This window comes from Dromiciops gliroides, chromosome 3 (assembly GCF_019393635.1).
Source record: "Dromiciops gliroides isolate mDroGli1 chromosome 3, mDroGli1.pri, whole genome shotgun sequence".
Taxonomy (NCBI): domain Eukaryota; kingdom Metazoa; phylum Chordata; class Mammalia; order Microbiotheria; family Microbiotheriidae; genus Dromiciops; species Dromiciops gliroides.
The window spans coordinates 639,204,905-639,220,040 of NC_057863.1; the positions used below are offsets into that span (position 1 = coordinate 639,204,905).

The 15,136-nt window shown below is 47.7% G+C and overlaps 1 protein-coding gene across 4 annotated transcripts in view; it reads left to right on the forward strand.

Annotated features, from left to right (window-relative positions):
* Positions 1 to 1,795: 1,795 nt before the first annotated feature.
* NADK (NAD kinase) overlaps positions 1,796 to 15,136 on the forward strand; it is a 60,537-nt gene continuing 47,196 nt past the window's right edge. The window contains exon 1 of one of the 4 annotated variants that reach the window (XM_043990443.1): positions 1,796 to 1,904. In XM_043990443.1, the coding sequence (XP_043846378.1) occupies positions 1,837 to 1,904 (68 nt within the window). In that variant the 5' untranslated portion in view covers positions 1,796 to 1,836. Of the gene's footprint in view, positions 1,905 to 11,268; positions 11,373 to 11,514; positions 11,726 to 11,850; positions 11,868 to 15,136 lie in introns of those variants that run through there. The other 3 variants (XM_043990445.1, XM_043990444.1, XM_043990447.1) reach the window with 3 other exon arrangements.

The window sequence follows — 15,136 nt, forward strand, 5'->3', positions numbered from 1 at the left end:
CTAGAGCAGAACTCTAGGGAAAATCTCTAAAACAAAAGAGGGCTAGATAGCACATTGTTAAGGTACCACCAAAAGGGATATACAGGATCCCTTCTCAGAAAAAGATACAAAATAGGTATCAGATACAGGGCACCTAGATGACATTGTGAATAGAACGCTGGACCTGGAGTCAGGAAGACTCATCAAATTTGGCCTCAGGGGCAGCTAGGTGGCGCAATGGATAGAGCACTGGCCCTGGAGTCGGGAGGACCTGAGTTCAAATCTTACCTCAGATGCTTAACACTTACTAGCTGTGTGACCCTGGGCAAGTCACTTAACTCCAATTGCCACACCCAAAAAAAAAATTGGCCTCAGACATGAACTGTGTGACCCATGACAAGTTGCTTAACCCTGTTTGCCTCAGTTTCCTCATCTGTACAATAAGCTAGAGAAGGAAATGGTTAACTACTGCAGTATCTTTGCCAAGAAGATCTCAAATGGGGTAACAAAGAGTGAGACATGACTGAAAAATTACTCAAAAATAGAAGATCTCTTTATTTCCTCAGTCACAAAAGAAATGTTTAAGCCATAAAAGACACATAAATATTCACAAAAATTAAAACGTAAAGGAGTAACCTCTCTCTACCCTCGTCTCTCTGAAAAGAAAATGCCCTTGATGGGATTGCTAAAGAAATGCTTCCCCTAACACCTACAGGCCCAGGTGTCCAGGGCCCAGGTGTCCAGCTCAGCCAGTTGGCCATGTCACTGTATTCTTTTCAGGTTCAGGATGACCCTAAGAGTGGTCATCTTCTCCAAGAATCAGTATGGTTGCAAAAAGCAGCCATATGGATGCTAGAAACCAGAAATTCTGGCATTTTCACAGGGTAATTATTAAGGCTCAAAAAATTATCTCTTAGGAACTACTGTTGCAATCTGGTGTGTACTGGCTATGTGAGCCTGAGCAAATCCTGTAGATTCACAGGGCCTCACATAACCAGTTCTCTTAAGACCACTAGTTACAGAACACATGAATTGGTGGAGGGAGTTTCTTCTCTGGGAGGTCTCCATAGGTCCAGGCCCACTGAAAGGTCAAGGCACCATGTTAGATTTTGGAGATATGACGTCAGAATGGAAAACATTCCTTGTCCCAGAGGACCTTATGAAGTCGTGGTTCGTTTGGGGAAACCTGAGAAGGGAGATCCAAAAGTATCATGAGCTTATTCAGGCTTTCACCCTTAGATTTTCTTTCTTTTTTTCTTTCTTTTTTTTGTGGGGCAATGAGGGTTAAGTGACTTGCCCAAGGTGACACAGCTAGTAAGTGTCAAGTGTCTGAGGCCAGATTTGAACTCAGGTCCTCCTGAATCCAGGGCCAGTGCTTTAGCCACTGCACCACCTAGCTGCCCCAAAGATCTTGTTTGTTGTTGTTTTTTCCTGGGGCAATGAGGGTTAAGTGACTTGCCTAGGGTCACACAGCTAGTAAGTGTCAAGTGTCTGAGGCTGGATTTGAACTCAGGTCCTCCTGACTCCAGGGCCAGCGTTTTATCCACTGTGCCACCTAGCTGCCCCTCCCCATTAGATTTTAAGCTCTTTGAGGGCAGGGCCTATGTGATATATCCCTGGCATCCATGATCAAGTTTTTGCACATAGTAGGTGCTTTATAAATGTTTTTTTAATTAAATGTCTTGTATTAGAAATGCTAGAACTCTAAAGAGAAGTTTGGCCAGAAAGGAGGGAGAGTGAGTGAGTGAACGCTGGGGGAGGGGAACAGGAGAGGCCGGAAGGGGAACAAACTTTTACACTCTTTCATGAGGCCGTCCAGTCCTTTCCTGGGGGTCAGAGAGCTCTGCAGCTCGAGGGATGCCGTGGTGGAAGACTCTGGGGAACAAGGTGGAAGCTATTCAGACTTCCAGTGCTCAAGAAAGTAGGTAAGCAAGCAGCTGCGGGGCTTTTCCTCCTCCTCCTTGAAGACTGTTAGAGGAACGAAGGGGACTGGGACCCACTGGGAGGAGAGGAGAAAAGGAAGAAGAGAGGAAGAGGATTTAAGGGGAGAAGAGGAGAAACGAAACGATGGGGGGAGGGGGTTGAGAAAGAGAAGACAGAGAAAAGAGGGAGAGGAGATAGAGGAGAAAGAGACAGAGATAGAGAGGAGGAGAGAGGGAGACAGAGAGGGGGACCATGACAGAGAGAGAGGAGAGACAGATAGAGACACAGAGACACAGAGGAGGAGAGAGACAGAAAGGGGGACCAAGACAGAGGGAGGAGAGACAGAGACAGAGAAAGACAGAGAGGAGGAAAGAGAAAGACAGAAAGGGAGAAGAAGACAGAGAGGAGACAGAGGAGACACAGAGACAGACAGACAGAGACAGAGAGGAGAGAGAAGAGAGACAGATTGAGACAGAGAGACACACAAAAAAAGAGGAGACAGAGAGAAGAGACAAGACACAGAGACAGAGAGAGGAGAGAGAAGAGGCAGAGAGAGAGAAAGGAGAGAGCCAAAGCCAGAGAGAAAGAACATCCTGAGGTCTGGTCCTATGTGACTTTAAATCACCTCCCTTCCCTGGGCTTAAATGATGGGTTGAGGGGCAGCTAGGTGGCGCAGTGGATAAAGCACTGGCCCTGGATTCAGGAGGACCTGATATCCATTTGGCACTTACTAGCTGTATGACCTTGGGCAAGTCACTTAGCCCTCATTGCCACTCAAAAAAACCTAAAATAAAATAAAAAATGATGGGTTGGACTCTCAGGTTGCTTTCAGCTCTTGACATCCACTGTGCTTAAATATACTATCCATGTGTTATGGGCCCATGCTACCCCAGAAGTTCTCTGGGGCACATCAAAGTACCTTCTCCTAGAGAAACTAAACCAAAGGACAGACATACCTAAAGAGATAAGTGGTACCAGATCAGGACTGAGCTAGCCCCAGGACCACCACCCTTCATTCCAGTCTCCCCCACTCCTGGGGTGATAAGATTAGGTGTGGCTGCTGCCTTTGTGGTGGGAGGAAGAGAGAGATGGCTTGAGAGATCCACAACCATCCCTCACCCAACACCCCCAGCTACCACCAGTGGAGGATGGTCCTCCCTCAATAAGGGAACTTTCTGCAGTCCTCTATAAAAGTACCTGCCAGTCTCCTGCTCGAGGAGATTGGTATCTCAGAGCCACGCTCTGCTATGCCTTCTCCCCATGAGAAGTCCAAGGATTTCTCTCTAGGTTTCCTTTCCCCAGCCCCTAAATAAACTATTATTTTATTCTATTGGATTTGTGTGCAAGAGGGTGTAATTCTTTAAAGAGGAATTCCTAAGGACCCCAAACCCCTACCCCCCATCACAAAACCTCCCACCTATTTCCCTATATGTTGTTTAAAATCAAAATGTGGGTTCTAATCTGCCCCTCCAGTTTTGGGGGGAAACTGGCTAAAATCAGCCAGAGTTTAGGCTTTTAAGGATTTATTTAAAGATATATTATATATTATAATGAAGAGAGCGAAAACCCTACTCAGGGCCATCTAGGTGTGGTCCCAATTTAATCATCATTAAGTAGGTTCTCAGTCTCTCAGTCTCACCCAATTCAATGCATTCCAAATCAAACTTCTGATGGGGGCTCCTGGGCATCTGCCAAGTCCCATTATTTTATCACACCTGCAACACATGGAATTCCTCCAAAACCTTTAAAGTTGGTGGCAGCTAGGTGGCACAGTGGATAAAGCACCAGCCCTGGATTGAGGAGGACCTGAGTTCAAATCCAGCCTCAGACACTTGACACTAGCTGTGTGACCATGGGCAAGTCACTTAACCCTCATTGCCCCACAAAAAAAAAAAGCAAAACCTTTAAAGTCCAACTCATCTACCATCACTCTATTAAGCCTTTCCTGATCTCCTACTCCAACCCACCCTCCCCATTGGCATGTATTCAATGCGATAAACATTTATTAAATGCTTACTATGTGCCAGGTACTGTGCTAAGTGCTGGGATAAAAAAAGAGGCAAAAGACAGTCCTTGCCCTCTAGGAGCTTAGAATCTAATGGGGGAAACAACATGCAAATAACTATAAACAAGATAAAGAGGAAATGATTAACAGAGAGAAGGCACTAGAATGAAGAGAGGTTGGAGGAGGTTTCTGGTAGGAGCTGGGTTTTTAGCTGGGACATAAAGGAAGCCAGGGAGGTCAGTAAAGGGAAGAATTCTATAGCCTGTGAGCTCTCCTTGCAGTTTTAGTACTTGGAACAAGTGTCTTGCAGGCAGTTGTTACTTAACACTAATAATCCCTTAATAATTTGGGGTTTTTTTGTTTGTTTTTTGCGGGAGCAATGGGGGTTAAGTGACTTGCCCAGGGTGACACAGCTAGTAAGTGTCAAGCCTCTGAGGCCGGATTTGAACTCAGGTACTCCTGACTCCAGGGCCGGTGCTTTATCCACTGTGCCACCTAGCTGTCCCCAAAGCACTTTTTTTGTTGCTTTTTGTTTTTTGAGAAGCAATGGGGGTTAAGTGACTTGCCCAGGGTCATACAGCTACTAAGTGTTAAGTGTCTGAGGCTGGCTTTGAACTCCTCTCCTCCTGAATCCAGGGTCAGTGTTTTATCCACTGGGCCACCTAGCTGCCCCTCAAACACCTCCTATGTTTTTATTTGTTTTTGGTTTTTTGGTGAGGCAATTGGGGTTAAGTGATTTGCCCAGGGCCACAGCTAGTAAGTGTCAAGTGTCTGAGGCTGGATTTGAACTCAGGTCCTCCTGACTCCAGGGCCAGTGCTCTATCCACTGTGCCAACTAGCTGCCTCAATAATTTGACATTTTTTAATCCATTTTTTTTTTGAGGGGCAATGAGGGTTAAGTGACTTGCCCAGGGTCACAAAGCTAGTAAATGTCAAGTGTCTGAGGTCTGTGTTAAGATAATTTATTTTGCAGATACTCAGGGACCCACCTGGAGATTTAAACTGATTGAATTAGATAAGGCGACAGACTGTTGACCATTGTAAGCATTGTAAGGCTGGTACTTAAGGGTACTTAAGAAAGTAATTGTTCTCAGAAGCTAACAGCTTTGAACTTTGACCACCTTCGGCCCAGTCAACCCATCAGCAGTAATAGCAATCAGTCCAGGAATGAGGTGATGAGGGCCTGGATTGGGGTGGGGGCAGTGGCAGAGGCAGAGGAGAGGAGGGGACATGCTTACTGTTGTCAACAACATAATCCTAGAATCACAGAATTGTAGTGCTGGAAGGGGTCTCAGCAGCCACCTAGTCCCGCCTATACCACAAAGGAATCCCCTGCTCTAATATAATCCAACAATGATATAGGCTCTGTCAGAAGCCCAGCTCCTCCTTCTGGACCTTCTCTCTGGCTTTTAGGACACTAATCTCTCTTTGCTGCTGAGTGCTCCTGCCTTTCCTTTGCAGAATCATCCCTTGTGACCTACGCTCTACATGTACATGTGTATATATGTATAGGCACATGTGCATATGTGGACACATGTGTATGTCTATGTACATATGTATGTAAAATCTCATCTGACCCTGGACTACTCTCTCCCTTGCTAATCTCCTTAATAGGTTATCATCTCTATTCGGATGACTCCCAAAGCAGTGGTGGACATATGGTCATTGTTTAATAAGTGCATTTTCACTTCTATCCAGCCCTAGTCTCTGTGTGGAGCTCCAGCCCTGCATCACTAAACACCAACTAAATATCTCTCCCTGGATGTCCCATCAGTATCTCAAATTCAACATGGAACTCACTGTCTTTCTTCCCAACTTCCCTATGTCTGCAGAGAGCACCACCATCCTTCTAGTCTTCCAGGTTTACAACTTCAGAGTTATCTCTGAGTCTCCCCTCAGCCACACACCCATAATCAATCAGTTGCCAAACTTGTCAATTTGACCCTTACAAGATGTCTTGCTTCCATCCCTTTATTTCTACTCCTACCACATCACTCTAGTTCAGACCTCATCACCCACCTCCAAGCCTGACCACTGCAGTAGCCTTCTGGTTGGTCTTCCTTCCTTCAGTCTCTCTCCAGTCCATTTCTCTACTATGACGCCAAAGCTATCCTCCAAAAACATAGGTCTGATTTGGGCTTTCATGGTTCAGAGTGAGTGTAAATAGCCATTGTTTCTGTTCTGGCCAGAAACTCTGAGAGTCTTCCCTTCCCGGATTGAATCCTTATGTTTTGGGGGGTTTTTTGTTTTGTTTTTGCAGGGCAATGGGGGTTAAGTGACTTGCCCCGGGTCACACAGCTAGTTAAGTGTCAAGTGTCTGAGGCCGGATTTGAACTCAGGTACTCCTGAATCCAGGGCCGGTGCTTTATCCACCACTCCACCTAGCTGCCCCCAGATTGAATCCTTATGAAGGCAAATTAGGACTTTTGCCTCAATTCTTGTTTTTGTTTGTTTGTTTTGTTTTGTTTTTGTTTTGTTTTTTTGCAGGGCAAAGTGACCTGCCCAGGGTCACACAGCCAGTAAGTGTCAAGTGTCCGAGGCTGGACCTGTACTCAGGCACTCCTGAATCCAGGGCCGGTGCTTCATCCACTGCGCCACCTACCCACCCCCTTGCCTCAATTCTTACCTAGCCTTAATCAGTGAATGGGTGTTGCCTCAGGTAAACTGAGACCCAGGAAAGACTTTAGCTTAAAAAGACCAAGTCCTCCCACTGCATTCTGGGCCATCTTCATTGTCCTAACCTGTGTCCAGCCACTGGACTCTAATGAAGGTGGAGAAGAGAGTGAGGTTAAAGACTTTGAACAGCTCTGCCTCCCCTAAACCCAATTCATTTGCAAGTTAAGATATCACCTTCCTGATGTCACTGGTCTTCTTTGAAAAGGAGAACTAAGAATGAATAACAAAATCATGCCACTTCCTGTTCTAGAAATTTCAATACAATCAGACCTCCAAGATAAAATTCAAACTCAATATTTGAAGCTCTTCAAACTCCAACCTAACTTTCAAGATTTACTTTTGCCTTGACCATAATAGGGAGAAGGGCTCCTTATCACTGGGGCACATGGGACCCAAAGTCCTGGCCCTGGACAGTGGCTGAAGAATCTAAAGGGTAGAATGGGAGGGAAGTTCTTTGTGGCTGAGGTATGTGGTTCAGGTCTTGGTCTTTTCTCTCTTCAGAAAGGAGGAAGAATCATGCTTGTCTCAAAGCTAGTCTGAAGGGATCAGAGCTCTCCTCTTTTCTCTTTTTGACAATTCCACCCCCCTTCCCATCACATAGATACAGCGCATTGATCACCTCCAATGGGTAGAAAGTCCCATACCAGTGGGCTTTGGGACTCAGATTACCCCTCTAATTCATTTATACACCTCAGGTAGGCAATCCAAGTCAATATCTACAAGTAGGTGGCGCTGCAGTGGATAAGGTGCCAGGCCTGGAATCAAGAAGACTCTCCTTCCTGAGTTCAAATCTGACCTCAGACACTTACTAGCTGTGTGACTCTGGGCAAGTCACTGAACCTGTTTGCCTCAGTTTCCTCAACTGTTAAATAGAGGTTTTGACGGCCCTTATCCCCCAGGGTAGTTGTGAGGACTAAATGAAATAATACTTGTGTTATGGGGAAATAGGGTGGGGGTTTGGGATAAGGGTTGGGGTCCTTAGGAATTACGCTTTAAAGAATTACATCCCCAGGGGGCAGCTAGGTGGCGCAGTGGATAAAGCACTGGCCTTGGATTCAGGAGGACCTGAGTTCAAATCCAACCTCAGACACTTGACACTTAACTAGCTGTGTGACCCTGGGCAAGTCACTTAACCCTCATTGCCCTGCAAAACAAACAAACAAAAAAACCACAATAATAGGGGCAGCTAGGTGGCACAGTGGATAGAGCACCGGCCCTGAAGTCAGGAGGACCTGAGTTTGAATCCAGCCTCAGACACTTAACACTTGCTAGCTGTGTAACCCTGGGCAAGTCACTTAACTCCAATTGCCTCACTAACAACAAAAAAAAACCCCACAATAATAAAAAAAAGAATCATACCCTCTAACACAAAAATCCAATAGAATAAGATAATAGTTTATTTAGGGGCTGGGGAAAGGAAACCAAGAGAGAAATCCTTGGACTTCTTCTCATGGGGAGAAGGCATAGCAGAGCTTGGCTTTGAGATACCAATTTCCTCGAGCAGGAGACTGGCAGGTACTTTTATAGAGGACTGGTGGGGGTGATCATCTGACTGCAGAAAGTTCCCTTATTGAGGGAGGACCATCCTCCACTGGTGGTGGCTGGGGGTGTTGGGTGAGGATGGTTGTGGATCTCTCAAGCCATCTCTCTCCTCCTCCCACCACAAAGGCAGCAGCCACACCTAATCTTATCACCCCAGGAGTGGGGGAGACTGGAATGAAGGGTGGTGGTCCTGGGGCTAGCTCAGTCCCAATCTGGAGCCACTTGTCTCTTTAGGTGTGTCTGTCCTTTGGTTTAGTTTCTCAAGGAGAAGAATCTTTGATGTACTCCAGAGAACTTCTGGGGTGCTAGGCCCATAACATTTGTAAAGGACTTAGCACAGTGCCTGGCATATAGTAGGTGCCATATAAATGTTAGCTATCATAAACATCATTATTATTACCAACTGTTTGGGACAAAATTGCCTCAGTTTACCCAAATAACTTGAGGAGACCACCAAGTCAAGCAGAGGCAGATTTATTACATTCTCATGAGAATGGGTGACCCCATGCAAGGGATGAAGAACACGCTAATGGGCTCATGAGTTGGGTTTTTATGGAAGTTTTGAGGGGGGTGGGTCCCCTCATGCACAGGGTGAGCTCACAATCTAACATCCAATCCTGTCTCACCCAGTATGAATATTCAGTGCGTGATCAAAGTATGGACACATGTTCCAAGAATGAGGGGGACAGGGGAGGGGGAAAAGGTGAAACCACCCCACCTGTGTCAGATGGGGCAAGGGGAAGAGGGGAAAGATGGTACCAGGAGCTGGGGCTTAGGAATGTAAAAGAGGGGGTAGTATCTGGGTGGGGTCCTAACTAGCACTAGCAAGAGATATCTCCTCCTGCCTGGTCATAGAGCAAGGAGGGGGAGGTGTATATGGCATAACTAACCCATAACAAGGACTGAGGGCTTTGGAATGTAGGCACTGAGGGTGGTACCATGGTCAGCAAAGCAAAATATATGATTTCTGTTATTAGCAGTGGAATTAAACATGAACAAAATGATCTGACTATAACAGGGACTGGGGGCCCAGATACTTTCCCGACCCCATCCTCAGAATCTGAACTGACTCAAGTCCACCTATCCCATACACCAACTACGTGCACTGGAGGAGTTTATGGCTCCACTGTCCAATCAAGTGCTGTCAAAGAAGTAAAAGAAATCCATAATGAGTGCAGCCATGGAGGAAATGAGATGTACATTTAAATGTACAAAAAGAAATACATTTGGGGCGGCTACGTGGCACAGTGGATAAAGCACCAGCCCTGGATTCAGGAGTTCCTGAGTTCAAATCCGGCCTCAGACACTTGACACTTACTGGCTGTGTGACCCTGGGCAAGTCACTTAACCCCCATTGCCCCACCAAAAAAAAAAAAAGAAAAAGAAAATACATTTGAAGTAGTTAAAATTGTCTGAGAGGGAACAGCTGAGGAGCTCAGAAAAGTTTAATGCCAGGTCTTTAAAAACTTAAAAGTATCACGGGGCAGCTAGGTGGTACAGTGGATAGAGCACCGACCCTGGATTCAGGAGTACCTGAGTTCAAATCCAGCCTCAGACACTTGACACTTACTAGCTGTGTGACCCTGGGCAAGTCACTTAACTCCATTTGCCTCCCTTAAAAAAAAAAAAGTATCACTCCCAGGGCAATGAAGAGGTTATGGTGCGGATGAGCAGGAATAAAGAATGAGGGAAGAGTGAACACCAATCAATCAGTGCTGTTCTAGAATTATCATGGAAGCAGATCCAGTTGACTTGGGTGGAGATTCAGATGGTAGATAAGAGAGCAGCTCCCAGTCTAGTAAGGGCTTTGGTCTCCCTCCAGGGACAGTCACACACTTAGAGCCTTGGAAGAAGTGTACCTTTTGGAATCCCAGGGAGATTATGATTTTGGTCATTGTGTTTTGGGGTAATCGTTGGCCCATCTACAATCCACCTTTGAAGCAGAGTGATTTGGCCTCAAAGACTGGAGAAAAATTGATTGGTTATCATGGGATCCACCTCTTTGACCCACGGCCCCTGAAAAGAGAGAAGAGGTCTGTCTAGTGGTGGTTGTTCCCGTATGACAGCCTTCTGAAAGAGTATCCGGGAGGGATTCAAATAAAGAGGAACACTAATAATCAAACAAACACAACCCGGGCTTTGGCCTTTGCTGCCGCTGTGAGTTGCCGAGAAGGTCTCCGGGAAGGGAAAGGGAAAGCCTCTGGAAAATTGAGTTGAAGCTATTAGTTTCCTGGGCTGAAGGTTTGTTAAGCCGGAAAGGGAGGTTAATTGTATTGATTGTTTATGAGAAACTCTAGAGTCCTTTGTGGTTTCTGCATTCTGCCTGGGGTCTAATAACAGTTGTCTCCTACGAGATACAGTTACCTAGAGTCCTTGCAAAGGCAACTGGGGACCTTTAGCCTCCATCTCTTAAGATAAGGTATACTCTGAAGGTCACAGCAAACTGAATGGGGGCAAAGCAGGGCAGAGTTTTAATTTGGGGGAGCAGCCCCCCTCCTGAATGAGTCCTGAACTTGAGTTCAAATCCTACCACAGATGCAGAACAGCTGTGCAACCCTGGATAAATTGCTTGACCTCTTTCTGTGTCTCTCCTCATCTGTAAAACGTTGATGATAGCTGGGCGTGGAGTCACAAAGACTCCTCTTCACGAGTTCAAATCCGACCCTGGACACTTACAAGCTCCTTGACCCTGGGCAAGTCACTTCACCCCGTTTGCCTCAGTTTCCTCATCTGTAAAATGAACTGCTGAAGGAAACGGCAAACCCCTCCTGTACCTCTCTGCCAAGAAAGCCCTAAATGGGGTCAGAAGAGTCCGACGTGACTGAAACAACAATTTGGAATAATTTACTATGTAGCATGAACGGGCAATAACCGAAGTCGGGAAGCTAAGTAAGGATAGTGTAACCGCTTCCCTGCGGTCCGGAGGCTACCGGGAGTGTGGACACGCCTTTGGGCGGCAGATTTTGCAATTCCGATAGTTTCCTAGGTCCCTTTAAGGGGCCCGGGAGTACACAGTAGGTGCCTAATAAATGCGGGTTGCTTCTCAGGAGGCGGAACCTAGACCGAGAGGCGGGGCCGGGCGACCCAGCTGAGCGGGATGATGAAATCTCGGGGCCTGCCCCGTACCAGTCATCCGGGGCTGGGCAGTGTAGGCTCGGGGATTGCGGTGGAGACTTCGGCTCCCGGCCTTCGTCTCGGGGAGTTTGCGGCGGACCGGGCGGTACGCGCGACCGGGGACAAGATCCACGTACGTGTGTGTGCGCGTGCGCGCCCTAAGGGAGGGGGGGGGAGGCAACGGCTCGAGCTCAGGGGTGCACGCGACACGCGGCGCTGCTTCTGCGCCTGCGCCGGGTTGTCCCGGCACCTGCGCAGTGAAGGTTCGGCCGCAGGCGCCGCCGCCGCCGCTCCGGCTCCGGCTGCTGTCGCTGCTACTCCGGGCGGCCATGGGGCAGCCACCGGCCGCGGCGCAGACCTGGAGGTAGCGACGGCGAGCGGCGGCGATCGGGGCCGGCGCGGGGCTGCCGCCGAGCCCCGGGACGAGCCCAGGGAGCGGCCAGGGGGCCCCGGGAATGTAGAGGCGTCGGCGGCTGCGGCCGAGCGGTGAGGAGGGGCGGACGGAGGGCGGGCCTACGGGGGTCACGGGGCGGGCCTATGGGGTCATGGGGTGGGGCCGACCCAGCCACTCCCTCAGCCCTCCCGAGAGGAGGGGTGAGTGTGTAAGTGCGTGTGCCTGGCCCTCTGGGTAAGTGTGAACATGGGTGAGTGTGAGCACCTGCCCCTCCCTGGGAGAGTATATGAGTGCGTGTGCCTGGCCCTCTGGATGAATGAGCCTGAGTGTGAATGTCTGCTCCTCTGTGGGTGTGTTTGTTCCTCGGGTGTGAGTGTGTAAGTTCGTGTGCCTACTACCCATCTGTGGGTGTGAGCATGGGTGAGCGTGAGGGCATGTGCCTGCTTCTCTATAAGTGTGAGTTTGAATGTGTGCTCTTCTCTGTTGTGTGTGTGTGTTTGTGTGTGTGCATGTGCCTGCCTCTAGTGATGAGTGTGTCAGCCCCTTTGCTCTAAGCGTGTATGTTGGCGTATGTGTGCCCCATCCCTCTGTCCCTGCGTGCCCCTCCAGGTGTGCCCTATATATTGCCCAGCTCCCTCGTTGACACCCCCTCTCAGTAAAAGGGGGCTTATTGACCAAAATTAACAAGCATTTATTAATCACCAGATTTAGCCTTTACAAACTTGAATCTTGTTTGACCCTTGCCACCACCTAGGGAGGTTGGTGGGCTCTGTGTTGGGCCTCTGTGGACTGTGAATGACCCATGAGTGGGGCTGTGCAGGACGGCAGCGGCTGAGGCCTGGCCCTGTCGGCTATCACGTGGTGGGAGGATGGACAGACGGAATAAGGCTTTCTTGGACACTGGCCCTGCTGGAGATTGAGTTCCACGGCTTTGAAAATTTTTTTACAGTGTGTAAAATGCCCTAGAGGTCAATTTTGGAAAACAGTGTGAGCAGACCCTCAGTGACCCTGGGATGGGTGCTGGGCACGGTTTCTACTTCTTGGTGGCTTGTATTTAGGCCCTTTAGCAACAGCCACCTTGTTGGTGCAGGTTCTCCCTCCACTGGTGCAGACTGCCACTCCTACTGGTTTTCAGGAATCATGGTGTCAGAAAAGTCCATCAGCAGCAACCAACCTGGTGATGAGCCTGTCTCTAACCTGAACCAGGCTGGTCCACAGACAGTGAAGGGCTTAGATATCAGCCTTTCCAGCTTGATTGGATCTGCGCAGTCTTCCTCTCTGGGCAGGCCTATGTAGTCCTTCAGAACCCAGGGCCGATTCTGCAAGTTTGGTGTCAATGATACCCCCAAAGAAGCCTGACGTTAACAAAAACACCAGCGTTGATGGAGCCATTTAGTGTTTCTTGTGTGGTAGTCCATCTTTTTTGTTCTGTACTGGATGAATTCGTCCCTTACCTCTTTTGCCCAGGGTCTACAAATCATGCCATTTAGATAAACACTTATCCTTTTCAAAGAGCAAGCATAGATCAAGCACTGAGCAGGCTAGGCACTGTGCTAAGTGCTAGGGGGATGGAAGCAAAACAGTCCCTGTATTCAAGGAGTGTATGTACAGTCTAATAGAGAGAGACACCCTAGACATGCACACAGGAATGTATGCAGGACTGGAGCATCGAGTACAAGGTGGTCTTGGAGGTAGCTCTAGCAGCTGGAGGCAGGGCTGGGCTGCCAGCTGTGGAGTCTTGAAGGAAACCAGGGATTCTGGAAGGCAGAGGTGTGGATAGAGGGTGTGTAAGCCTGTTGGGTGATGGTCAGTGCAGAGGCCCATAGGGTGGACTTGTGAGGAATAGCAGAGAGGCAGGCCACTACGGCTGGTGAAACAGAACGCGTCAGGGGACTGCAAGGACGTTAAATGCCAAATAGAATAGTTTTTATTTGATCCTATAAGTAATAAGGAACCACTGGGGTTTGTTGAATTGGGGGAGGGTTGAGAATGTTGATGGGGCAGAAATAGGTTTTAGAGAAATCCCTTTGGTAGCTGGAGAGAGGCTGGATTGGCACGAGGAGAGGCTTGTGACATTGATGTTGAGAACCTGGGAGCTTAGAAAGATGGTGGTGGGGCAGCTAGGTGGCACAGTGGATAAAGCACCTGCCCTGGATTCAGGAGGACCCGAGTTCAAATCTGGTCTCAGACACTTGACACTAGCTATATGACCCTGGGCAAGTCACTTAACCCTCACTGCCCTGCCAAAAACAACAACAGCAACAACAACGAAAGATGGTGGTATCCTCAGTAGTAGTAGGGAAGTTTGGAAGAGGGATGGATCTTTGGGGAAACACGCTGAGTTCTCTTTCTGACCTGTTCAGTTTGCAGTGCCTGCCAGAGTCAGAAAAAAAATCTGGGTTCACATCACTCTTCACACCTTTACTAGCTCTGTTCCCCTGGGAAGGTCAGCCTACCCCTCTGTGCCTCTGCTTTCTCATCTGTAAAAAAGGGGGTTGGGCTGGCTGGCTGGCCTCCAAGGCCCCTTTCAGATCTAAGTCTGTGACCTTATGCTTTAGTTCAAATTGGTCAAAGAATTGAGAGTCACAGAGACCCGACCTGGGAGTGGGGGAGATGGCACCCATACCCTTTTTAGCTTTTCTTGTCGTTGTTGTTTAGAATTTTATTTTCCAAATTACATGTAAAAGCAGATTTTGACAACAATTTTTAAAACTTTGTGTTCCAACTTCTCTTCCTCCCTCCCTTCCCACTCCCCGCCCGCCAGAACTCAAGCAATTCAATGTAATTTATATATGAGTAGTCATGGAAAACATCTCTACATTAGCTAGGTTGTGAGAGAAAACAGATAAAAACAAGACTTCAGATTAAGGAGTTGTCCAAAAAAAAAAAAAGGAAAAATGTTTCGCTCTGTTTTCAGATACCATCAGTTCTTTCTCTGTAGGTGTATTGCAATTTTCATAAGTCCTTCAGAGTTATATTGGATCATTGCCTTGTGAAAATAACCACAGGCTCCCCAGCAGATCATCTTACACTATTGCTGTTACTTTGTATACAGTACATTTCTCAGTTCATGTGGGTCTTTCTAGGTTTTTCTGATAGCATCCTGTTCATCATAACTTTTATATAGTTCATTCAACTTGATAAAGAATTTTCTTCACAATAGCCCAGCAGAGTAGGTACCATACGTTTTGCCATTGTAGTCAATCATAACTATTTCCCTCCATCCTATTCCCTTCCAATAATATTTACTCTATTTTCTATCTTATTTTGCCCTATTCCTCCTCAAGTGTTTTGCTTCTGACTGCCCCCTCCCCCGCTCTACCCTCCCTTCATTCACCCTTCCCTCCTTATCCTCCCAGTTGGGTGTGTATGTTATTCCCTCCTTGAGCCCACTCTGATGAGGTTAAGGTCTTTGAGCTTGTAACGATTGGAATGACACCACCTGCTGAAGACTTACTGTAGAAGAGTTCCGCCCATGAAACGAAGGTCTTTGAGGGCAAGAC